This window comes from Triturus cristatus, chromosome 6 (genome assembly GCF_964204655.1).
Source record: "Triturus cristatus chromosome 6, aTriCri1.1, whole genome shotgun sequence".
Classification (NCBI taxonomy): Eukaryota; Metazoa; Chordata; class Amphibia; order Caudata; family Salamandridae; genus Triturus; species Triturus cristatus.
Window position 1 is genome coordinate 505,240,015 of NC_140589.1, and position 26,997 is coordinate 505,267,011.

General features: G+C 47.3%; 1 protein-coding gene across 2 annotated transcripts in view; it reads left to right on the forward strand.

Moving 5' to 3' along the window:
* The window catches only part of FAM135A (family with sequence similarity 135 member A), a 907,387-nt gene extending 881,874 nt beyond the window's left edge, over positions 1–25,513 (forward strand). For both annotated transcript variants that reach the window (XM_085610912.1, XM_085610914.1), the window contains one exon: positions 24,092–25,513. In XM_085610912.1, the coding sequence (XP_085467038.1) occupies positions 24,092–24,297 (206 nt within the window). In that variant the 3' untranslated portion in view covers positions 24,298–25,513. The remainder of the gene's footprint in view (positions 1–24,091) is intronic.
* The last annotated feature ends 1,484 nt before the right edge of the window (positions 25,514–26,997 follow it).

Consider the following 26,997-nt stretch of genomic DNA (forward strand, 5'->3'; position numbering starts at 1 on the left):
ATTGGCTAAAGTTATTAATGTATTGAAAAGGGAACAAGGTCGAACATGTACGCCAGGGTGGATGTCTTCATCCCATATAATACATGGCCACACCACCACCTTTTGTACAAACCAATTAAAACCTTAGTGCGTAGCACTTTTATATTATAGAGTGAGCATGCTTGCAATCATGAAGAATACAAATAAAATCTCTAGTGCTGCAAAATTAGACACACAAAAAACCTGCTGGATGTGTGCTGCATACAGATATTAGAAACACTTCAATACAAGACAGTTTAAAAAAAAAAGCTGGAGTAGTTTGGAACGTGTAGAAAGTGGAAACATGCAGAAAGAGATTCAAGCGTTTCTCTATGTAGGGGGTGCAAAAAAACATTTTCTCTGTTTGTTCATGTAAAATATTAAAATAAAGCAGAAGAAAGAGATAGCAACAGCTGTAATCTGCTGCTCTAGATGGACCTGTTGCAGCTAAGTAACAATAAGTTCATGTCACAACTTCGTTTTTGCCTGGGAGAGGTGTGAAGAGGTCTGAATAGAACACACATCTGAGACTACCTCAGGGAAATAGAAGTCCTCAGCTTTAGCCCTCTCCTTGTTTACACCAATGAATAAAACAGAGTCAATGAAAGAAAATATCAGCCTAGGATCACACAAATTGGCTAAGTAGGGAAGCCGGCAGTGATCCCAGGTTTCCAATTTTCACTGCAACTCAGACACCAACTGGGGATTTTTTTCTGACATCAAAGGGTGATGTTTTGTCCTGAAAGACGATGTTATAACGAAGGTGACAGGCAGAATACATTTTATTTTTGATGGGCATACAAGCTCTTCATTAAGGGGAGAAACTGAAAACTATGTTACCTTCTTGTAGCATACGGTACAGCTAGGTAGGTGAGCTGTCCTGAATAGCGGGCAATTGGCCCCATAATGTGTGCCACTAGCCACTGTTACCTTTAGCCAGTACAAGGTTTTCAAGAGTAAAGCACATTACCATGTGGGACTACTAGTTTCACTTTATAAGATTTCAAGAATGTGTGCTGATGTCAGAAAAACAAGACTACCTGAACGTGTCACTTAGGGGCGGCTCCTCCTGTGTCCTTCTCCCACATGCCCTCCCTGGCCAGTACCCTCAGTGTGACCAATGCCCCCATGGCCACCTCACACTGCAATCAGGCCCTTGCCACAAATTTCCCTCAGATGTGCATTCGTCTCCATTACTCTTCTGTTTAGCCTGCAACCCCCTTGCACAGTTGTCTGGCTTCTGCTCAGTCTTGCTCGTACCACCCCTTTCAGTCCCAGTTCGCTTGTACCTCCTTGGGCCCCAGTCTAGTTTGCGGTACCTTACACTCCAGTCTGTCATGTGCCCCCTCCCTGTCTTTATACCCGAGTCTGGCTTGTAGCCTCCAGACACTTAAGTCTGGCTGGTCACTGCTCATTAAAGCTTCCCTTTCTTTGTCAGCTTTCTAAAAATGCTGGTCCCTAAACATCTGACTGACTGAAAACCTGCTGTCTCTGCGACCCCAGGGACCTGGGTTGAGAAGGCTTAGTTACTCTCACCTGTTCCCTTGCAGTAGCAGAAGACAGGAGTCTTGCGCTCTGAAAAAAGGCCTCGCCTTATACCGGAGGGAGCACTATTCATAAGTGATAGGATAATACAGCTCCCTTTCTAAATAAACCATAATCTGATTATTTCACCAGACTAGTGCAGACTCAGCAGAGGTAAAACATATTTAAGATAGCTCTGCTTGTTAAAGGGTCTTAGTTTCCCATTACATTATGGTAGTTGTAGTTCTTTGCATTGCACACATTTGTGATCCTTTAATTTGTTTCTAGTGCAATGGACATGAGGACGAGCACTACTGCAGAGCTGGCAGTCAACCATACAATTGTGATGTATTTGAGAGTGCACTGCTAAAGTGCACAACGCTGCTCTTCTTTCATGTGAGAGCAGCGTCATGATTAGGTGGGGATGGGAGCAGAGGAGCACTGAGGCGGCGTCTGGCAGCAGGTAAGTTATTTTATGGGTTTTTTTGAACTATCCCTTCCCCACCAAGTGTTTTTGGCAGTAGCCACTACTGGTGCCAGTCGAGGCAAAATAAATCTTTCTTTAAAGTTAAAAGCCAGCAGCAGTGGAGGAAAAACTGCAGCCGTGGGCCCCACACTATAAAACGTTATTTAGCATAAAGAGTAATTTCACTGCTTTGTAGACAAATACACCACTGAACACTGGTACATAGCTAATGGCAGAAAAATAAGACTACCTGAACGTGCCACTCCTGGCAAAATTCACGTTCAGGTAGTCTTATTTTTCTGCCATTAGCTATGTACCAGTGTTCAGTGGTGTATTTGTCTACAAAGCAGTGAAATGGCTCTTTATGCTAAATAACGTTTTATATTGTGGGGCCCACGGCTGCAGTTTTTCCTCCACTGCTGCTGGCTTTTAACTTTAAAGAAAGATTTATTTTTCCACAAACGTTAAAAGCCAGCAGCAGTGGAGGAAGAACTGCAACCGTGTGCCCCGCACCATAAAACGTTATTTAGCATAATGAGCCATTTCAGTACTTGATAGACAAAGCGCTGAACACTGGTACAAACAAACTACTGTTGGCATAATTTTTCACAGTCATTGCTTACCGGGACTGCGGGACAGCATTTTTAGTTTCAAATGATCTGCGAGGCATGTCTGCTGCATGATTACTGGTTGCTTCCGTCGTCGGGTGATTAATGTGGTAGCTGTGGTGTGCTGGGCGGGCCGTCAACGAAGACACTGCTGATTGGTCTGACTCTTGCCACACACTTGATGATTCGCTAAGCAGGGGCCAGGCTAATGTTATATTTTGCAATTGTTCATTGGTAGTGCTCTAGGCTAGCGCACTACCAATGCATGATTGCAAAATGAGATGCGACGTGAACTACGCTGCGCCGAGGCAGGGACCTCCCAGGCAGTTTCACTTTCCTGCGGAAATGTGTGGCACACAATAAGGCGGGCGGCCGGGCTTCCATCATCCAATTTGAAATATTTATGCGCACGCAGTCACGTGGGAACAGTGCGATATTAGCTCATCACAGGGGAGACTCGGACCCTACTCTCAACATAGTGAGCAGCACACAGCCAATTATTACATTACCAATATTGCGTGTAGAGTACAGTGTACTCTAGACGCAATATTGGTAATGTAATAACTGGCTGTGTGCTGCTCAGCGTGAGAGTGTAGACCCGGCCCTGAGCAATAAGTGCCGGTGCTTAGCACCGGAAAGCACCGGCACAAATTAAGCACTGCCGGGGTATGGTCACGGTTTCTGCTACGGTCTCCCTAAACAGCTTTTAATTGTATCACAAACAGCAGTTCACCAACACCATTCATCAAACGTAAGCACTGAACGCTGGATAATTAATACCTAAACTGCAGACATCCGTGGTATTGGTAACCTTGTGACCTTTCGGTGCATCATCAAATGGACTATGTGCACCCCAATTTTATTATTGTACCTTTTAATGTGTACAACTCTTGGGGGCTAAGTACACACTTAAAAGATGCAATAAATTAAATAAAATAAATACAAGTAAATACATACTGTGTTACTTTCAAATGAATAAGAGGCTCAGTTCTAGGTCTGTTTCCATTTTGACTCAGAAATCAAGGGCCTGATGTCCATTCAAAAAGTTTTTAAAGCAGCCTGAAGGGTATCCTTTAGTTGCCATGCAAGCACTGCCTTCAGTGCCGATATAAAATATGCATCTTAGGCTTTTCCCGAAATATGCAAAATGATAGCTGCACTTTCTGCCGACGGGTCTTGCTTCTTTCCCTGCAGGAGTGGAGTCTATTTGGGCCACTAGTCTGCAATCTCGCACATCAGCCTTTGCAAGCAGATAATGCCCTGTACCTACCCTTAAATGAAAATGTTTAATTTAGGAAAATGGATACCTCAAAAGATGTTATTTTGTTCCTTTTCAAAAGGCCAACGTTAGACCTAACATGTGTTTGCACTCGAAACACTAACACTCTTTGAAGTGCAGAGTGACTCTGCACTTCAAAGAGTGTTGGTGTTTATAGAGCGAGAACGCAGACTGGTGCATAAAATGTTTCTCACTCTGAAGCTACAGGCCCTTCCACGCAGGATGCACCTCTGAGAAGCATACATACTGAGTGCCAGCACTGGGATTAGCTTCAAAAACATAACAACAGAAATGTTTCTGACGCTAAGCCCTGCTGGCACACAGCGTGTATATTGCTCAGAGGTGCGTGGCACTGTCAGGGCCTAGCTTCAGAAACATTTCTATCTACATGTTGTTATATTACATCCCTTTATTAATGTAATAACTGTACTTTCACAATTGCTTTATTAATCTTGTTGCTTCTCAAATTTGCTTGAAAATGCACCCTTTACCCACTCTTTTTAAAAAAAAAATCTCGGGGGATAATCCCCCCCACCCTCCCCCCCCGAACCCCATTTAAGGTGTTTAGGCTCGCTCGCTCGCCACGGTGCACTCTGACATAAAGTTTACGCCCACCACTTTCAAATGTCACCAGCCACCACTGCAAACCTGGGTCTCAAGGCTACATGGAGAAATAGTTAATTACGAATTAGGTTTTATGTTACCCTGCATGATAGCTTGGTTGATTAAATCCAAATGGTGTTCCCTGTGGTGTTCACTAATCTGCGCTTCTTTTCCATTGTTGGGAGATAATACTACTTTTGTTGTAAAATTAGCTTGTGTTTAATTTATTATTGTTTCCACTTTTTATTGAATTGCAGCGCATCTTATTAAGAGCCTTCCACAGCTCACGACATTCAGAGTCAAACCAGCTCAGAAACGTTTGAAGGTCAGGGTTGAAATTGGGCCTTCAGCAGAAACAGAACTTTTTTTAATGAATGCATTATACCATTCCAGATTGCAAGCATCACCAGAGGTTGTAATTACTCTGTTGAGCCTTATATCGAAAAGTTGATGGAGATTTCCTCTTCGATTGTGACCCTGAGATGTGATTATTCCTGTGTTTGTCTGTCCCCTGGAGCATGGATGTCTCACTACTCTGCTAGCTTTTTCAGGCTCTACTTTGTGTTTCAGCCCTCCATAAGAGTATGTGTATTTTCCAGCTGTCGTCCTAGTGCGTTTCTCTTCTCCTCTCCTCTCAGCTCTGCTCTCTCTAACCCATGTGGTTCATCCCAACCCCCTTAGTGATGCGATCCCCTTCCTGAATTGCTTTCCTCACCCTTGTGCTTCTCCCCCATCCCAACTCCACCCTGCCTTTTGTCTCTCACCCATTTTTTTCTCCCTCAGTGTTCCACGTATCTCTTTCTAACCCATCTGCTTGCACCACATCCTCCATGTTGTTTCCACCATCCGCCCACCCCTCCATGCTGCTACCCCCACCCGCACACCCCCTTCATGTTGCTTCCCCCACCTGCCTGCCCCCTCCATGTTGCTACCCCCGACCTGCCTGCCCCTTCCATGTTGCTTCCCCCGCCCGTTCCCTCCATGTTGCTCCTCCGCCCCCTCCATGTTGCCCCCCTCCCTCCTGCCCCCTCATGTTGCCCCCCTCCCTCCTGCCCCCTCCATGTTGCTCCCCCTCTCTCCTGCCCCTCCATGATTCTCCACGCCCCCTCCATGTTGCGCCACCGCCCTCCTGCCCCCTCCATGTTGCCTTCCCGCCCCCTCCATGTTGCCTTCCCGCCCCCTCCATGTTGATCTCCCGCTTACTTCATGTTGCTTCCCATTGCCCGCCCCTCCATGTTGCTTCTCCCACCCACCCCCTACATGTTGCTTCTCCCACCCGCCCCCTACATGTTGCTTCGCCCACCCGCCCGCTCCATGTTGCTTCCCCCACCCACCCCGTCCATGTTGCTTCCCCCCCCCTCTAGCCCCCTCCATGTTGCTTCCCAGCTCTCCAGCCCCCTCCATGTTGCTACCCCTCCCTCCCGCCCCCTCCATGTTGCTCCCCCTCCATGTTGCTCCCCGCCCTCCCACCCCCTGTATGTTGCTCTCCCGCTCCCTCCATGTTGCTCCCCCGCCTTCCCACCCCCTCCATGTTGCTCCCCCTCCGACTCCATGTTGCTTCCCCCGCCCGCCCCCTCAATGTTGCTTCCCCCGACCGCCCGCCCCCTCCATGTTGCTTCACCCGCCTGCCCCCTCCATGTTGCTTCCCCCGCGCGCCTACCTCCTCCATGTGGCTTCCCCCGCCCGCCTACCCCGTCCATGTTACTTCCCCCACCCTCCAGCCCCCTCCATTTTGCTTCCCCACCTGCCCCTCCATGTTGCTTCCCACGCTCGCCCCCTTCATGTTGCTTCCCTCAACCGCCTGCCCCCTACATGTTGCTTCCGCCCGCCATGTTGCTTCCCGCTCTCCCACCCCCTCCATGTTGCTCCCCCGCTCCCTCCATGTTGTTCCACCCGCCCTCCCGTCCCCTCCATTTTGCTCCTCCTGTCCCCTCTGTGTCTCCCCCCGCCCACTCCATGTTGCTCCCCCGCCCCTCCATGTTGCTTCCCCCACCCTCCAGCCCCCTCCATGTTGCTTCCCCCGCCCGCCCCCTCAATGTTGCTTCCCCCGACCGCCTGCCCCCTCCATGTTGCTTCACCCGCCTGCCCCCTCCATGTTGCTTCCCCCGCGCGCCTACCCCCTCTATGTGGCTTTCCCCGCGCGCCTACCCCCTCCATGTGGCTTCCCCTGCCCGCCTACCCCCCCATGTTACTTCCCCCACCCTCCAGCCCCCTCCATTTTGCTTCCCCACCTGCCCCTCCATGTTGCTTCCCCCGCTCGCCCCCTTCATGTTGCTTCCCTCAACCGCCTGCCCCCTACATGTTGCTTCCGCCCGCCATGTTGCTTCCCGCTTTCCCACCCCCTCCATGTTGCTCCCCCGCTCCATCCATGTTGTTCCACCCGCCCTCCCGTCCCCTCCATTTTGCTCCTCCTGCCCCATCTATGTGTCTCCCCCCGCCCACTCCATGTTGCTCCCCCGCCCCTCCATGTTGCTTCCCCCACCCTCCAGCCCCCTCCATGTTGCTTCCCATGCCCTCCCGCCCGCCTCTAGGTTCCTTCCCCTGCCCTCCGGCCCCCATCCCATGTTCCTTCCCCTGCCCTCCGGCCCCCCTCCATGTTCCTTCCCCTGCCCTCCGGCCCCCCTCCATGTTCCTTCCCCCGCCCACCTGCCCCCTCCTTCCATGTTGCTCTGCCGCCCACCCACCCCCTCCCTCTATGTTGCTTCTCCCACCCACCCCCTCCCTCTATGTTGCTTTTACCGCCCACCCACCCCTTCCCTCTATGTTGCTTCTCCCGCCCACCCACCCTTTCCCTCTGTTACTTCTCCCGCCCACCCACCCCTTCCCTCTATTTTGCTTCTCCCGCCCACCCACCCCTTCCCTCTGTTGCTTCTCCCGCCCACCCACCCCTTCCCTCTGTTGCTTCTCCCGCCCACCCACCCCTTCCCTCTGTTGCTTCTCCCGCCCACCCACCCCTTCCCTCTGTTGCTTCTCCCGCCCACCCACCCCTTCCCTCTGTTGCTTCTCCCGCCCACCCACCCCTTCCCTCTGTTGCTTCTCCCGCCCACCCACCCCTTCCCTCTGTTGCTTCTCCCGCCCACCCACCCCTTCCCTCTGTTGCTTCTCCCGCCCACCCACCCCTTCCCTCTGTTGCTTCTCCCGCCCACCCACCCCTTACCTCTGTTGCTTCTCTCGCCCACCCACCCCTTACTTCTGTTGCTTCTCCCGCCCACCCACCCCTTCCCTCTGTTGCTTCTCCCGCCCACCCACCCCTTCCCTCTGTTGCTTCTCCCGCCCACCCACCCCCTCCCTCTAAGTTGCTTCTCCTGCCCACCCACCCCCTCCCTCCATTTTGCTTCCCCTGCCCTCCCGCCCCCTCCATGTTGCTTCATCTGCCCTCCCGCCCCCTCAATCTTGCTTTATCCGCCCTCCCACCCCCTCCATGTTGCTTCACCCTCTTTTGCTTCCCCCATCCTTTTCGGGGGGGAAAAAGAACAATTTTCGATGTTTTATTTATGTTTACTTACCAATCTGAGTTGCATCAGGAAGTAAAAATAATTTTAAATAGCTGCTGCGTTATTTTGTAGACACATGGGTGCATGATGCATGCGCCAACAAAATGACGCAGTAGTCCAATTTTTTTCTTATTTAGCAATGCTAGCACGGCTTTAGGGATGTTATACAGTATGAAGGCTTGGCAAAGCCAATAGAGCCAAAAGGCGAGACCTGTTTGGCATTGCCAGTGCTTCTTTGGGTTTCGGTACTGCAAGGCATGCCACAGATATGGAAATGCAGGACGTGTGAAGGAGGAGTCACATTATACACTTGAAAAACAAACAAAAGTACAACAGTTGCTTATTAATACCAGCAACAAATTAAAGAACATCCTAATGAAAATTAGTTTCTCTACTGTTTTGGTGGTGTATGTGAAATTACATCTGTTTCTAGTGACCCATGCAGTGCTACACCCACTTTTTGTTGCGGAGTTCTAAGGACAGACCAGGGATTTTAGAGTTTTCAGTGTGTGGCAGTGGAAATTGGTAATGAGACACCCAAGGTTTTGCAGACCAAGCCATTTTCTTAGTGGCAAACAGTTTAGAAGTCTTCCTGCTAAATGTTGTCAGAGGTCCCGCATTTGACAGCAGCCAAGTAGCATCGTTTTTGCATCACTTACAAGGTCTTAACATCATTTTTATAGGCAAATTTCTAAAGTCTTTGCAGTTATCAAACCTAAATGTAACTGTTTATTGTAAGACCAAAGTATTTTTGGACCCGATCTGAGAAGACAAGAACTTTTCAGCTGTTTTTCCCCTTCGCAGTACCATAGTACCACGTTTATGTCCCGGAGCCACATAGTTGAGGCACTATTGAAATATAACTTCTAAGTTCCTTAACAGATACAAATGTCTCTAGGGCCTCCAGAGAGCTGCCAAATATACTGGCAAATAATGTGATGGAATTGGTATTGCTATTTCCCCACTTCCAGTCTTCAAAGTTATTTGAACAGTGCTCCACCCAATTGTGACCTATAATAATTTGTTGCACTTTGAACTAGTAAATCGTAATTAGTAATGAGGTAATCTAGCGGAACGCTCCTACCACAAACAGTAACAATGATAAAGTTGGTTTCAAAATAATGCATCTCTCACTTCCGTATGTTTAGAACCAGCAGTGTAGATTAACTAACCATCTTAAAAACTTTTCCTTTATGCCTGCCGCCACTGAGAAGCTTCTCATGGTCAGATTGGCCTAGCGTTTTGGGCAATCAGGCAGTGCCCGACATGCTAGTCTGGCAGGTAAGTGTATGGCTTGGTTTTATGGTCTGCTGGGCCATTTTTTACTTGTAATTTCCCTGATATTAAAGCAAAGATCACTTGCAGCAAGCTTAAATCCATGTACTTTCCCATACATTGCAAAACACTTATAAAGCTGGTCTCTACATATTCAAAAGTGCCCCAATTTGCAAACATGGGCCTCTTTTTTAAAAAACTTTCTAAATAACTAATTTGCATCACTTTTTATTTTGTAGCGAGGTCCTATTTCCTGTCCTAGTCTGACCCTCAACCTTTTTCGTGTGGTTTTATAGATTACCAAGGTCAGAATCTGAGTTTTGTCGGAGGTTTTCTATATTGGCGGGCCCCTAAGAGGAGATTCTTCCACCGCTTTCCGGGTTCCTGGTTGCCCCGGTTTCCTATCAGACTTCTTCGGCCCAAAAGAAAATCATTGGGTTAGACCCAGGGCACTTCAGGGTGAAGTGTTTGTATTTCCCCCTCACTTTGTGGCACCATCATTTTTTCCCCCAGCTCCACCTCCTCCTGCACTGAGTTAAAGGTCAGACAGCAGACAATATAATCGGAAGGCCCTCGAACCGGGCAGGAGCCGTGCCTTCAAGCTGTGCCTGAGGCAGAGTGGCAGCAGGTGGTGCAGTGGCACAGAAGGCCACCGTATCAACTGCACGCTGGAGCTGCTGAGTAGCTGAGGCATCAAGTGATCAATAATGTGTGCAGAGGCAGGGAAGGTGGCAAACACAAGGAGATGATGGACTGAGCGCTGAAACTGTTCAGAAACTCACCCAGAGTCACCATTAGATCTGGGTTGAATCCATCATCGTTCTTTAGCTCACTTCGCCACCCCAGTTCAGACCCACCCATATGCAAATCAGTCTTGACCCTGTTCCTCATGGAAACAGTCCAGCCCTTACTTCCAAGTCAGATTGTTCCCTGGACCAGAAACAAGCATCCTGAAACCGGTTTTGGGGTAACATCCCTCATCAGCCAGGCTAGCTTGAATTCAGTGGCAAAGGGATCAAAAGAACCACGTCTGGGCATACCCTGCCAACTTGGGGCAAACAAAGCAAACACAAGGAGATGATGGACGGAGCACCACAACTTTTAAGACACTCACCCCCAGCCACTTTTAGATCTGGGTTGAATCCATCATTGTTCTTTAGCTCACTTTTCCACCCCAGTTAAAACCCAGCCATATGTAAATCAGTCTTGGCGTCTGTTCCTCATGGAAACAGTCTAGCCTGAACTGCCAGGCCAGGTCTTCCCTGGACCTGAAACAAGCATCCTGGGACCGGTTTTAGGATAACACCCCTCATCAGCCAGGCTAGCTTGATTCCAGTGGCAAAGTGAGCAAGCAACCCATTTCTGGGCATACCCTGCCAACTTAAGGCGAACAAAACAAACACAAGAAGATGATGGATGGATCACTGAAACTTTTCAGACACTCATCCTCAGTCACTATTAGAGCTGGGTGACCAGACAACCACTACATATGATCTTCTCCTTGAATTTCAAAGGTCAGTTTCATAAGACCTGTAAAAAAATAAAACCTACCCCAGTCACAGAAGCGGGCAGTGCGCTTGTGCCCTAGGCGACATCGGGCCCTATGGCTTGCCGCTCCGCGGCTTGCCCATTGGCCACACTATCACGGTGGGAACTAATGTGATATACCCAGCTATGGTGGCAGCAGGTAGAGACAGTTGGACCTGCAGCGGGGGGGGGGTTAGGGTTGACCCTTGGGGGAGGAGCGTGGAAGGTGAGGCTGGGTGTCAATACAGCACCCACAAAGGAGGCAATCTCAGGCTAGCAGTTTGTCAGCAACCTGCTAAGCAATAAAATAGGAGGGCCAGTAGTGCCAAGATGTTAAAAGAGATCTAAAGAGAATCAAGGCGTTGCAAAGTGCTCCATTGTAATTCAGTCTATGGTGTAAAGCATGCCTCATCACATTCAGGTTATCTAATATGGAAGGTCCCTCCCTAGCGTATTCAAGCTATTTTTTAGAATGTCAGCAGTCGCAGCTTTCTGCGTTTGAACCTCAACCAAAGCAGAACTTTCTTCAGCCCCTCACGTCTTTGTAGGCCGCCATTGTTTCATCTATAACATCCACCCACCACTCACATAAGTGGCCATTGTACTAGGTCTGCAGTTTCGTTTTGCCTCCCAGCTATCCCTCACATAATGGAAGGCCAGAAGGTATGTGCCCTGCACAAATATGCAGGTCACCAGAGCAAGAGCTAAATCAAGGTCTGAGCCAAAATCCACCATAAAACCTGTTATAATGTGGGTCTCTAGTTGGCAGAGGTATGTACCCTGTCCAAGCAGGGTCCACAATCCTAGTCAGGGCAAGTCACAACACAATCCTAAATGATCCTGTGCTCACCCTCTGGTAGTTTGGCACAGAGCAGGCAGGTTTAACTGAGAAGGCAATGTATAAAGTATTTGTGCAATATCTCATACAACAGCACAGTACATACACCTCAAAAGACTCCACCCGAGGTTAGAAATATAGAATATTATATTCCGAACAAAACAACACCAAAACAATCAAAATCCATCAAGTAGAAGTTGAGATATTGCATTTTGAAGAAATAAATGCAGTAAAGCACTTGGAAGCAAGTAGCTCTAAAAAGGTAACTTTAGGTTGCACTGGACCAGGGCAAAATCGAAGCTTAGGCCAACCGCGATGGAGCGCCGGCTGGCTACAGGACCCACGCAGGCTCCAGTGAACAGAGTTACTTTCCTTGTCGCAAGCGACGAGATGCGTCAATCTTCTCCATCCATTAAGGACAATGCATCAGTTCTGATTCACGGGATCGATGCTTCGAAGTAGAGCCTTGCAGTCCGGACCTCGGCTCAGCGTTCCGTTGTCGTCGAGCCTCGCTGTCTGGTCCTGCGCCATCATAGAGCCATGCAGGGAAGTTTCCGGATCGGCACTGCATCTGCATCGAAGAGCACTGCGCCAGTTCTGATCGGCGCAGTGGTGGTGATGGATCGATTTTATTTTATTATTTAATCATTCGTTTTTTTGCAAAAAAGCTGCAGAACCCACTTCTTAGGCCCAGAACTGGAGAAGGCACCTCAGGCAAGGGTAGGACTCATAGATGGCAAAGTCCAGCAGCACCAGCTAAATTGCCAATAGTCTTTGGTGTCCCAGAGACTTCAGAAAACAGGAGGCAAGCCAGCAAGCCCTTGGAGATCACTTAGTGGGAAGGCAGAGTCCAGCTCTTCTCCAGCAGAGTCAAAGAACAGCAGGCAGCAGGGCAACAAGCAGAAAAGCAGTCATTCCAGAAAAGCAGCCCTTTGAGCAGCACAACAGCTCTTCTGACAGAGGTTCAGTCCAAGATCCAGAGGTCATCTATCAAATAAGGAGCATAAGAGGGATCTATAACCAGGACGCCCTCCACTCACGAATTTCCAAAAACAAGACATGGTTATAAAAAACACATAACTATTTCGAACAGTTTTACCAAATGAGTATCATGTCTTACTCCTTGGTGAGGCAATGCCCACCCATAAAAGGTTAATCGTGTTAAAAGTTCATCAATCACCCAAACAGGTTAAAAGCCCACCAGCCAATTATCTTAAAATGGGCTAGCAAAGTAAAATATTTTTTGAAAGATTTTTTATGTAAAAAATGTAAGGTGAAAGTGTCTCACGTAAGCACAATCCATGGAGCTACTGGTTGGTACTCACCAGTTGGCTCACTCTGTCATCATCGGCGTTGAAAAGAATGTGAGCTAAATCTAAACTAGTGTAAAATATAATAGATAGAAGAGTGAAGTGCATAAATGAAGGTCCACCAGTGCCCCCCCCCCCCCCAGCAGCTGCCTCCAAACTTTCCTAGTCTGACTTTTCATGGCCACCAGTTGCCAGTGGGCGGCAGGATCCGCCGTCAACTCCCCCACTGGCACAACATCACATCAGAAAGGTGGGTTTTGCAGATAGTCCGAAGGGGCTACTCCCTCCCCTTCAAGACTACCCCTCCCTCCATGCCACCAACACTCCATCGCATGTTGGAGGATCATTTGGCCAAGGGAGCTATCGAGCGAGTCCCTGTGCCAGAAGTAGATCATGGTTGTTATTCCCAATACTTCCTGGTACCCAAGAAGGACAAAGGCTTGCTTCCTATCTTGGATCTCAGGGACGTCACCCGCTTCCTCCAGAAGGAGAAGTTCAAAATGTTGACATTAGCTCAGGTCCTGTCTGTCCTCGACCCTGGAGACCGGATGGTAGCGTTGGATTTGCAGGACGCTTATTTTCACATCCCAGTCCTGCCGGCCCACAGGCCGTTATCTACGGTTCACGGTAGGCCACGAGCATTTTCAGTTTACTGTGCTCACCTTTGGCCTTACCAGCACCCCTTGGGTGTTCACGAAAGTGATGGGGGTGGTCGCAGCTCATTGTGCAGATCGGGTGTTCTAGTCTTCTCCTATCTCGATGACTAGCTGCTAAAGACGAGCTTGCCCCAGGCTGTCGTCTCCCACCTCCAGACTACGCCGGACCTCTTGCACTTGCTGGGGTTCAAAATCAACGTGCCGAGGTCGCACCTGATTCCCTCTCAGAAGCTCCTTTTCATCGGAGCAGTTCTGGATACAGCGCAGTTTCGGGCTTATCCTCCCAAGCAGTGAGTGCGGGATATTCGGGCTATGATACCAATGTTTCAGCCTCTATCCTGGATTTCGGTGAGAAGGACCCTGAGACTGCTGGGCCTCATGGCATCCTGCTGGTGGATTATGCCATGTGGCATGTGCAGGCTCTGCAGTGGGACCTGAAATTCCAGTGGGCGCAGCATCAGGGGAATCTTTCCGATTGCATCAAGATATCGGAGGGCACTGCACACCAACTGCAGTGGTGGCTAACGGACCGGGATTGGGTCAACGGCAGATTCCTTTCCCTTCCCCAACCAGAGTTCACAGTGGTGATAGATGCATCACTCCTGGGATGGGCCGGCCACATGGGAGAGGCGGAGATCAGAGGCCTCCGGTCTCCGGCGTAGTCCGAGCGCCCCATCAACTTTCTGGAGCTCCAAGCGATTCGTCTGGTACTGAAGGCATTCCTTCCTTCTGTCAAAGGAAGGGTAGTGCAGGTGTTCACAGGCAACACCACCGCCATGTGGTACTGCAATGAACAGGGCGTGGTGGGGTCGTGGACCCTATGTCAAGTGGCTGGAACATCAGGTCATGTCTCTGGTGGTTCAGCACCTGGCAGGTTCTCTGAACACCAGGGCGGACGAACTTACCTGTCGGTGCATGATGGCTCACGAATGGCGTCTTCACTCGGAGGTGGTGCAAGGTCTCTTTCAGCAGTGAGGAGAGCCTTGGTTAGATCTGTTCGCCACCGACGTGAACGCACAATGTCAGCAGTTCTGCGCGTTGGAATTTCCAAGGTTCCCCTCACTCAGCGACACTTTTTGTTGCAAGTGGAATTGTAGTCTTGTATAAGTCTTTCCGTCTATATCACTTCTGCCCAGAGTGCTGAAGAAGATCAAGCGCGACCAGGCCCAAGTCATTCTTGGGGCTCCTGACTGGGCACGAAGAGTCTGGTATCCTGAGCTCTTGAACATGGCCATCGATCCCCCGATCAGACTGCCTCTTCGGGAGGATCTTCTGTCGCAGCAGCAGGTGACGGTTCTCCACCCAAACCTGTCCAGCCGCCACCTCCTTGCATGGGATTGAGCGGTGACCGTTGACAGCTTTCGCCCTTCCTCCTGAAGTCTGTAATGTTATCTTGGCAGCCATGCGTCCCTCCACTAAAACATTATACGCCTGGAGATGGAATTTGTGCCATGGTGCGCAGCAAAGGCTGGATCCCCTTTCTGCCCTCTTTCTGAGGTTCTCCTGTTCATACTTTCTTTAGCCCAGCAGGGCTCTGCTCTGGGCACCCTTGAAGGCTATATTTCGGACTTTCTTCGCCCTCCTAATCAGCCTTCTCTTTTCAAGTCCCCTATTGTAAATGGGTTTCTTAAGGGCATTACTCACCTCTTTCCTCCTATTCCTCTCGTAATGCCCCAGTGTGACTTGAATGTGATCTTGACTTACCTTATGGGCACTCCCTTTGAGCCACTACGTAATTGTCCTCTCAAACTCTTGACTTTAAAGACTGCTTTTCTGGTTGCCATCACCTCTGCACACAGGGTGGGTGAGCTGCAAGCTCTATCTTCAAAACCTCCTTTCCTTGCTGTCCATCCGGACAAAGTTGTCCTTTGAACTAGGCCTTCTTTTCTACCCAAAGTGGTTACCTCTTTCCACATAGGACAGATCATCACTTTGTCCACCTTCTTCCCACCCCCGCATCCTTCCAAGGAGGAGGAAAGACTCCACCGTCTGGATCCAAATGTGCGTTATCATTTTATCTGGATCCCACAAGATAATTCCGGGTGGACGATTCACGCTATGTGGGGGCCAAGAAAGGGCGGGCTGTGCAAAAACGGACTCTCTCTTGATGGGTCGTCCTTTGCATTAAGATTTATTATTCCTTGGTGAAAAAGGAACCTCCGGTAGAACTGCACGCTCATTCCACCAGGGTGACGGCAGCCACTACTGCTTTGGGATGTGGAGTCCCCCTCGGGGACATCTGCAAGGCAGCTATGTGGGCATCACTGCAAACGTTCTCTAAACATTACTGCCTGGACTGTCAAGTCCGGAGAGACGGCTTCTTTGGCCATTCAGTTCTCCAGGACTTTCTGGTGTGTACTTAGTTCGCAGACGCACCTCCGGGGTTGGTATTGCTGGGGTATAACTAATAGTCTCTTTCAGATGAACAAGTTACTTACCTTCGGTAACGATGTATCTGTAAGAGACGTATTAGTTATAGATTCCTTACTGCCCCACCCATCCTCCCCGTTCTGCGAACTGACTTCTAGAATAAGGGACTCCCTTTCAGGGCCCTATTTTTGTGCACCAGTGGTCAATGTATTGCATGGCTCTGCGCTTCTGGCGTGGAATGTCGTGTAAAAGAACTGACGTCAGTGCGCAGGGGCGGCGTCTAAGTAGATACCGCGATATCATCCCGGCGATCACGACGCCGACAACAAACGCAGAGTCGACCGACGCTGCTGAGAAAAAACTCTCCGGATCCAGTCCGACGCCTGGGAGTAATTCTAAGGTAAAGAATCTATGACTAATATAGGTCTCTTACAAATATATAATTACCGAAGGTAAGTAACTTGTTCTGTACTCCAGAATTTGGGCTTCACTAACCACCTAGTAGCATGGGACATAGTGGTGATGAAAACTTACCCAACCACCTTACAGGAGCAGTGGCTCACCGATTATGGCAACAACACATTGCACCTTAAAACAGCCCTCAAAGCTGCATATGGTCCATCAGTGGAACTTCCAAACAAAAACAAATATTCTAAAATCAGATTTCAATTGCAATCTACAAGTACTTTGGAAGCAAGACAGATAGTCCCTACTTGGCTTCTGCTAGGGGCTGTCGCAAGGTGGTAATGTCTGCGCACGCCTCCCAGTGTGGTGACGGCGATGCTTGCAGTGCCCTGCTGGGTCAAGGTGAGGCCAAGAAGGCAAGGGATAGGAGTGGTGCCCCCACTCTGCAAACCATACAACCAATATTTCCAGAACATTGAGGCCCATGGGGACCAGAGACAGCCACAAGACCATGACCACTAAGATGTGGAAGGAAGAGGGAGGGCTGAGAGAAATGTCTTCCCCTTCCATGACATAATTTCTCTTCTAAGAGAGATGAAAACCAGTTTATGCACTTTTGATTCCAAAATCATCTCGCTGAGCGACCGGTTGGATGACGTGAAAGAATGACTGGCTCATCAACATGTGCCCATAGACATAGCTGAATGCAGAATATCAGATGTAGAGGATGATGCGGCACACCAGAATATGCTCCTAAAAGAGATGAAAATGCTAAAAATGAAAAATGAAGATCTGAGACGCGCTCACTCAGAAGCAATATTAGAATTCTTGAAGTCCACTGCAATGGGGAGACTACCTAGAGAAACTACCCTGTGAAATATTTGGAGTAGACTCCCTCACCCGCATGTAGGCAGTGTAACGAGCGCACCAAGCTCTGGCCCCCAGGCCACAAGCTCAACCACACCTCATTATTGTGAAACTCTCAAACTATAGGGACCGCAACACCGTTTTGAGACTCGTGAGAGAAAAGTGCACCATCCAATATGATGGTATAACCCGGTGGTTCTTCTCAAACTTCACTTGGATCATGCAGGATGTATGCGCAAATTTGCATCTGTCAAAAAAAAAGCTTCAAGAAATGGAAATCCCATTCACCATGTTGTCTCTGGCAAGGCTGTGATTCTTCCTAAAGGGCAAAACGCTGATTTTTACTGATCCTAAAAGTGTCCTCACTCAACAAACACCGCAAAGCTGCCTATAGCCCCTCCACCCCCCTCATGGCGCATGATTTACATGACCAGCGCCTGAGTCATAAGAGTGATCAGAAGGGACTCTAGATGCTTGACTCTTGGAGTCATGGAAACTGTATGCAAGGTACATCAGAAGAGCACGATATGGACTCCCTTGCTCTTGCCCTCAGTGGGACAAGGGCCCATTTGATGATGTGAAATATCCTTTTCTGTTATTACTCTCCTTGGTAGATTATATACTTCTGGTTTGCTGAGGCACTGGAGAGTTTCACCACGTTTTACAAGCACCTGTACAGCTGCAGATCAGTAGATTCTGCTTGTGAAATGCATGCATTCTTAGATGGGACTCGTGTGACATGGCTAGCCCCTGATTAACGGAGGATGCTGTGCCAGCAGATCACAGCGGTGGAACTCGGAGGGGCTATCACTCATTCGAAAAATGCCAATACTTCCAGAAGCGACGGCCTTCCAGCCGAACTTTTATAAAGCATATGCGGAAGCCTTGATTCCATTCTTGCTTCCTGCCTACAAAGAGACAATTCCTACAGGTCATCTCCATAACTCGATGGCAGAGGCAATTGTTATTATTCTTCGTAAACATGAGAAACCCCTGAATAAATGTAGCTCATACCACACTCTATTCCCAATTAACTTGAATAGGAAAATGCTCACCAATAGGCTTCTGCCGCTGATGCCCCCCCTTATGTGCCAGTCTGGGTTCATTCCTGGCCGCTCCACAGTGAACAATCTGTGCATGCTCTTTGCAGTTACTTATCGACTAGATCCCAGAGTGGAGGTAGTGGCGGCCTTCCTAGATGCCAAGAAGGCATTTGATTAATTTGAATGGGTGTTCCTATTCACAGTGCTAGAAAGGAAGGGTGTGGGAAAGGCCTTCCTACAATAGATCAAATTATTCTATAACTCCTAAGGCACGAATAAAATTAAATGATTTACTAACTTAGCCCTTTGAAATGACAGGTGGACAAGGCAGGGATGCCCCTTGTCCCTTCTCCTATTTGCTTGTGTCATTGAACCACTGGCATGCCTCCGAAGAGTTAGACACCGTGTAGGGTGATAGTGTTTGTCTGGGTGACTGCCTGTGGCCCCTAGTCTTCGGTATACTACTTCGTGCCCTGAGGTTGACTTACCTTCCTGTACTTATCCTGTCTCTGTCTGCAACTCTAATCTAATATCCGTTATACTGAAGAAAAATCTCTATTTCCACACTACCCTGCTAGCAGCATTAACACAGTACTGTATGTGTGCAATGTAAGCAACCGTGGATTCTCACCGATGGAGCCTGAACCCCCAGAGTTATACTATGTGATCTGCTGTTTGTGTGGTCACATCGGGTGGGGTCGGTGTGCCAGACTCCAAAGTCTGTTATACCACAGAGTCTACGTCACAGGCTATTTTCTCCCTGTTGTCGTCTGGATCCGAGGCCTGCTGCTCAGAATGGCGTGCTGCCGCTGTTTGTATGGCATTCCCTCTATCCACAATCATTTACTCTAGATTGGGGAGTGCCACTAGCTGTTCTGCATTCCCAGTAAACCTCCGTCCCCACCTCGGTTGCATCTCCGGGTAGTCCCAGCTGTGTTCATTAGATCCGTAGGGTGCGGTGCCCCTATAGCGTGTCCCGTGCGCTCCAACCATTCCCATGTATCTGCTGGGTTATCAAAGAATCTGGCGCAACCTATGTCCGCTACCCGCAAACGTGCAGGGAAGAGCAAAGAGGACTGAATGTCAAGTTCATGGAGCTTGCGTTTGACTGCCAAAAAGAAATGTCTCTGTTTCTGCACCTCTGCGGTGTAATCTGGGAATAGCATCAAAGTAGCATTATTTATCTTGAGATCTTGTCTACGGCACACTTCATGCAGCACACTGTCACGATCTCTATAATTGAGCAAACGGAACAGGAATGGCCTGGGGATCTCTCCCAGTGGCGGCCTTGTCACCGCCAGACGATGCGCCCTTTTCGCCCCAAACTGTGCTGATTAGACAGTGGGGGCATCCATTCACGGAGCCATCCCGCTATGAATTTTACGGCATCTTGGGCCTCCTGTCCTTCCGGAAGTCCTGTGAGACGGACGTTATTGAGGCATGATCTACCTTTCGGATCTTCCACTCTGTCTCCGTGTGTCGCTATGCGTTCCAATAGAGTCTGTATCATGCAAAAACAACAGTTGATGGACAGAATGCAGAACAATGTTATACATTCACCCCAGTACAGAGATCTGGGCCTAAATCCATCGTTTTTTTCCTCACCATGCCATTCCAGTTTGAACCCAGCAATATGCAAATCAGTCTTGACCCTGTGTCATGGGAACAGTCCAGCCCGAACTGCCAAGCCAGGTCCTCCCTGGACTGGAACCAAGCATCCTAGGACTGGTTTCGGGGTTTCACCCCTCTTCAGCCAGGATAGGTTGATTCCAGTGGCATGGAGAGCACCGGACTCACGTCTGAGCACACCTGTCCCACTCGGGGTGACAAACGCAAAAACAACAGTTGATGGACAGAATGCAGAAAAATGTCATACATTCACCCCAGTACAGAGATCTGGGCCTAAATCCATCGTTTTTTTGCTCACCATGCCATTCCAATTTGAACCCAGCAATATGCAAATCAGTCTTGACCCTGTGTCTCATGGGAACAGTCCAGCCCGAACTGCCAAGCCAGGTCCTCCCTGGACTGGAACCAAGCATCCTAGGACCGGTTTCGGGGTTTCACCCCTCTTCAGCCAGGATAGCTTGATTCCAGTGGCATGGGTTTAACCCAGATCTCTTGACTGGGGGTGAATGTTTTGATTTGTTCTGCTTTCCGTCCATCAATTATGTGTCTTTTGCTTTCTCGTGATTCCTGGGCTCACTGTGCCACTGGAATCAAGCAATCCTGGCTGAAGAGGGGTGAAACCCCGAAACCGGTCCTAGGATGCTTGTTTCCGGTCCAGGGAGGACCTGGCTTGGCAGTTCGGGCTGGACTGTTCCCATGAGGCTCAGGGTCAAGACTGATTTGCATATGGCCAGGTCTAAACTGGGGTGGCATGGTGAGCAAATGAATGATGGATTTAACCCAGATCTCTTGACTGGGGGTGAATGTTTTGAATTGTTCTGCATTCCGTCCATCAATTGTGTGTCTTTTGCTTTCTCGTCCAGAGTCTGTATCATGGTGGTATTCTCACGGGTGATTGGCTGTAGCTCTTCCAGCTGCATTGCGGTAGTGCATTGCCTATCTGCCAGTTTTCACTGGTCTGTCTGCAGGTGATTAAAGTAAATTGTAATGTTGTAAATTTTGCTTTCCAGTGCGTCTCTCATGCTCTCGAGGAATGCCCCAATCTTCTCCACTGCAGCCAGAGCACTGTCTAGCTTGTCACTCAATGCTGCTTCCATTTGCGCTGGTTTAATCTGTGCCTCGTCTTCCGGGAGTCTCCCCGAGGATTGTGCCGACCCTGCCGGAGTTGTGGGCGGGTTAGAACAAAGGCGACCCATGACCAATTGTTGCGCTGTGGGCATTTGTCTGACTACGGGATCTCTCCAACAGGTGCTCGCTATCTCCTTTATTTTGCTATTATAACTTGTGCCGTGCACCACCTAGGAAGACAGTGTTTTATGTCAGAACACCTCGAATACCTCTTACCGTGACAGCAGGCCTAGTTAAAATTCATCAATGTGTCATGTAGTCCCCGCACCGTTCTCCATCTAAAGCAAACTACTGTTACCTCCGCTTGGCTCCCCCACCAATACAAGAAAGCCAAGTCCACGCCGAGGCCTGAGAGTCGGCTACCTACAAGGGGACACCCCTCTGTATGCTTTGTGCACAGTGGCGTTCCCTTCTAGTGATGGCGCAGGCCCCTTTTCCAGTATGCAATGGCGCGCTGCACGCCTAAGCCCTCAGTAGGCTGTCTGCTGTAGCCACCAAATTCGATTTAGTCCCAAGGGCAGTTACTGCGAGTCTCTGCAACCAGCCTAGGCCCGAACCGACCCCGGGCGTGCGAAGTGACTCACATTGCTCCAACAAGTTCTCGGAAATGTGAGTGGTTTCACTGCAATGTTTCCCCGTTATCTGTTGTGTTGTTCCTTATAATTGTTAAACCAGATGATAGCTTGAGCCTGATCCAACTCCCGTGCCGCCACGTAATGCTGGTGCAACATGTCGGGGGGGGGGGGAGGGGGGGAGCTACTGTAGCCAGCCTGGGCCAGAGCCGACCCCGAGCGAGCTCAGTGCCCTGTTCTATAAAAGCAAATCTCCAAGCTGTGTGTCAAGCTGCTGCAGCGTTTCAACGGTCTTTATGCGGGTAAGCCAGGTATGTGCCAGTCCACGTACAATCCACAATGACCAGGTTGCGGGTGTTGGGTGGTTTGGCTATTGTATGTAATGTGAACAAAACAAATTGTATTTCGAATGTGCCGATGCATGCTGTTACGCAGTTGGACTATAGTTAGTCTGCATTTGTTGTAAAAATACAATTTTAAAAAATATACATGTTTCTCAGTGGCTTCGCACCGAAGCGTTCCTTTGTACATATTGCACTTGTGTGCTTTTTATTACTGCCTATTACATTTTAGCCAAGCTATATTATTTTTTCTAATGTTTTTATGTGAAGGTAACCTTCAATCTTATTTTATTTTATTTTTTTACATTTTTATTAGTTTTAAGTGCAGTACATGTATTACAGGAGGATAACAGTCGGGAAGCAGTTACATGCATATATAGCTTGGTATTAGCATTGTTTGGTCAGGAGCATTCATTTCATTATCAAGCAACAGTAATACAAACATGAACATAACCTACCTTCAGTTCACAACTGGGGGGGGTATTCATATTACATCCCTCTCAGATATTAATCCGTTAAATTCGTTCAAGTAGTGCTTCCTCATTAATGCTCTACATTGAAAAGAAGCACAACCAGGGGTCCGGTCCCTCCTTCCTGTTTGCCAGCATTATGGAGCTACCATATGTCTATTTAGGAGAGCTTCTCCAAATACTGACCAGCGGACTCATGGCCAAGCCAGAGAAATCAACCAACTAATCAGGCAAAGCGATGTGGAGTCGTCATCACATAGGGCGAAAATGTTACCCAGTTAAGGTGTGGTGGAACCTTTGTATGTCTGGAGCTCATGTAGTAACCACTCCAACAGGGCTGCTATAGGGACCATCCGCAATCCCTGGACCTCCTTCCATCTCAGTGCCACTGCTTCAGCCTTGCCCCATTTAATGGTAGCTGCACACCAGTGTTGTATGTTCAGGAGAAAGGTAACCTTCAATCTTATTGTAGGTTTTATAAGCTTTTTTTCTCTCAAAGCTGATATAAATAAACCCATTGAAATTGATTACAAAGGGTGTGGAGGGATGCTGACCATATGAACTCCAACTGAAAGGATGGGCCGCAATACATACATTACAAAGCACGGGAATGCACAATACTTACTAAGAGATGGGCTAGGCGAGAGTTCCATTTCACATTTACTTTTATTTTGAGTTTGCAATGCGTTCTACTTACTGCGAAGCTTTACCTATGCATAACGTGTGAAGCATAATCAGCTCCTTTTACCTACCAAACTTGCCAACTCGCACGGTGCCACCGTGTGTCACACGATTTCACCTCCCTTCACACGGTCACCCGGTGAGGAGCCGAAATCACACTGTAACTGGAAAAACGAGCTGAAAACCACTGTAAACAGTGGTTTTCAGCTCGTTTTCGGAGGTTGTAAGGAATCGATGTCCCTAAAAGGTATGAAAACAGCCCAGGACATCAGCGACAGCCTAAATGACCCTTAGTTTTGGGGTTTTTATCTGGGAGGAGGTCGGGACTTGAGGAGGGGCAGAGTGCTCATTAGTTATCTCTGGGCACCAGGCCCCGCCCTCTTCTCACACTGTGAAAATATTTTGCAAGTTGGCAGGTTTGCACCTACTGATGCATAGACATTGTGCTACCTGAGACCGAGATATGATGAAAAGGCTGAAAGGCGACTCAGATTAATACGAACTTCCAGGAAGGAGCGACTGTGTCTCTGTATATTACTAAAATGGCGGTATCCTTTATAAAATCAATGCAAAAATGATAAAAAAGGCAAATCCTGCAGCGTTTCTGATCTTTACCAGACCCTAATCCTAATTATGAGATTATCATGGACACAGGCTCGAAATGAACAGGTGGTCTAAGTTATTGATATATTTCTGCCAAACATAAAGCTGTATTTCAGTAGGAATGTTGAGTCACTATTCTGTCTTTGTCGTAATTGTGAGGGTGTGAAACTGAGTCCCCAGTATCCCTACACACGTCTCGGTTATTTAAAGTAGAATTAGAAAAGCACAAACGTTTATCATTCAATATCATAAATTACCATGCAGGATTACTACATTGTAAATAAAAGACCTTTATGCTATTTGTGAATGCCCTCAAATACGTTTTTTAAACGATATGATTGAAAAAGTACTGTTACTTACAGATGATCTTTTTGTGATTTTCAGGACCGTTCTATGCAGAGATGATTCAAAACCTGCTTCTACCTGTTCTACAAAATAAGGAGTGTAACTTGGTTCGCTATGATGTCATCCACGCATTGCCGAATACCGCCAACTCTCTCATAGGGAGAGCAGCCCACATCGCTGTACTCGATTCTGAAATATTTTTGGAGAAATTCTTTCTGGTCGCTGGCTTGAAGTATTTCCAGTAAAAGAAAAGTGTTTCCCAGAAATGTGTTTATTATACCTCATTAATAATGGATGGTATGAACGTGTTAGATGCCATTTTATGAGATATTTATACCTTTTTAAAGAAGATAAAGGCTATATCATCCATGTTTTAGAGCTTTTTAACATCCTTTTTCTTTCTATGAACATAACTGTGCTATTTTTTATTTGATATTTATTTTTCTATTTCTTTTTCCATAATTACCTGGGTGGAATTTGAAGCACAGTATGTGACTGAGTGAATATGAGAGGTCCACAACAGCTCTTTTCTTTTCATCTCCAACTCGTTGGAAGCTGCAACTGCCAAAACAACGTCAATTTAAAGAAAGTCTGATGTCGACATGTTCCACCGCCTATGATTGCTCACGGTATATTAAAATGTTTAACTGGAAACAACTATTGCTGCTAAATATCCTACATTTTGAAAACTTCATTGTCTGTTAGTCTGGTACAGAACATAGTTTTGTGAGCCAGTGAAGTCAAGTGATACCATAATTGTCCTGAGTTTTCTCCAAGAATATTATCAATATGAAATGTGTCATACCTGTGGAAGTATGTTATACTGATCTGAAAGTCTCTTGCTTTACATGGTCACGTTGAACTGGAACACCAGTTTTTTTAAATCAGCCACATATGTGGATTTTTTGTTGAATGTTTAAATTTCAACTGCCTTTGTAAAGTTAGATTTTTGTCAAATGTAAGTAAGAGTATTGCCCTCAATCTCACCAAAACCTCCTCCCTGTTAACATTTTACATGAAATCCCTTGTATGTACGTACACTGAGTTATGTAATGCATTTCTGCAATACTTTTATGACTTTAGACAATTTTTGAATATATTGTTAAAAGGTTTTATTGACTACAGAACGTTGTAAATACAGAGTACTGCATCTTGAAATGGAACAGGAATATGAACTTTACATGTTTGCTAAAACAGCTAAAACATTTTTGATATACTGGAATGTTAAAAGGTTTGTTGCCTTTTTATTGGTGCTGAATAGGGTAAAATTCAATATCTCCTCCCGTTTTGACCATGTCAAACTGAAATGCACTGAAAAGTAAAGGATGCCACTCGTGCATCCGTAAATTGTAACGAACAAATGTTTCTCAAACTATAAATATGTTGTATAATTAATGCATGATCATTTCTAGCATTGTGTAATTGCATCTGGTGTTAATAAAATGAACCCTTGAATACAAACAACAAGCACAACAGAAGACGCTGTAAATCTTTCACGCTTTGTAGGAATTTTGTTCATGCAGATTTTCATCATTGCCTTTTAAGACACTTTAGATAAACCTAAAACTCTGTGTTTATGTAACAGTTGTCATGCTACAAGAAAGTATATTAAAATCAAACATCCTAGCTGATGGGAAGCATTGCTAAGGCATGGTGCCTTCAGCGTTTATCATACCAAATATTGCTATGACAGAATCAACAGCTGAATCTGGCAGGTGATAAACGTTGTGTCTTTAACTCTCTATATGTGTCCTTGCTACAGTATCAGGTTATATATCTGTATTGTCTCCCTGAGTTGTCTAATGCTGCTAAAGACCAAAGTAGAAGTGGCCTGGGACATGCTGGCTAACATTACAGAACTGCAGTCCATTGTGGTACAGCAAAAGGTGACTTGTGTGAAATAGTTCATATATCATCAACCCTATTCTCGATTTTTTTTGTAGCAGCTATTGTGGTGTTCAACTTGACACTAAAAACAAGTATTGTCAAAGATAATAGGTTTTGTCTAAGAGAGATATTGTCTTCTTCAGTGTTTTTGTATCCATATGGTACAGCAACGTGGCTGCTGTGCAAGATGACTGAAAGATGAAAAAGCGCTATGACGCGGCAGCACACCACATCATAGCACTTTTTTAAAATTTATTTTTTTAGTTTCAGCCATGTTGCACAGAAGTTGTGCTGCTGTGCAACATGGCTAAAAAACATCGCTACACCAATAGCTGTCCTTAATAGCATTTCAGCCATGTTGTACAGCAGAGGGCTGCTGAACGTCGGAATAAATGATGCGGCCAGCACTGGCTGCGTCATATCGCTTTTTTTTTCTGGTTGGGTGGAAGGGACGGGTCAAGCTACAATGGGGGAATGGGGCAAACTAAAAGGAAAAAAGTACGCCAGTGGAATGACACACATTGGACAAGGAAGCAGTACTTTGGCCATGATTCAGGGATTAGACAAACACACGAAGAGGAAGTGAAGCTGGCACACATTGACCAAAAAGAAGCAAGTAAGTGACCGTGACAATTAAGTCAACCAATGGTAAAAAAAAAAGGGGCGGGCTTTAAATCTCTTGTAAGTAAACAAAATATCTTGCATGCATTGTCTCAGGCGAGACTAAAAAAGGTATTTTGGGTGCATCATTTTAAAAAAATCTAATTTTCAAGCCATAGTAAGGGACGCTTAATTTAGTGCATAGGTGGCATAGTATTTATACTGTCCAAATCTGTGCTACGTGTCAATCCATGACAACAACCAACCTATTAAATAATAATATCCTGTAGTTTGTTTACCAGAGTCTTCTGTTGCATATCATGCAACGAAAATGGCTTTGGAAGGCTGTTTATAAGTATTTTTTTCAGTTTTGTTTCACCCGTCTCTGCCACTGATGTTAGCTAAAGTATATCCTGGTATACCAATGGCACACCTTTCTCTTGGTTGTTGTTTTCATG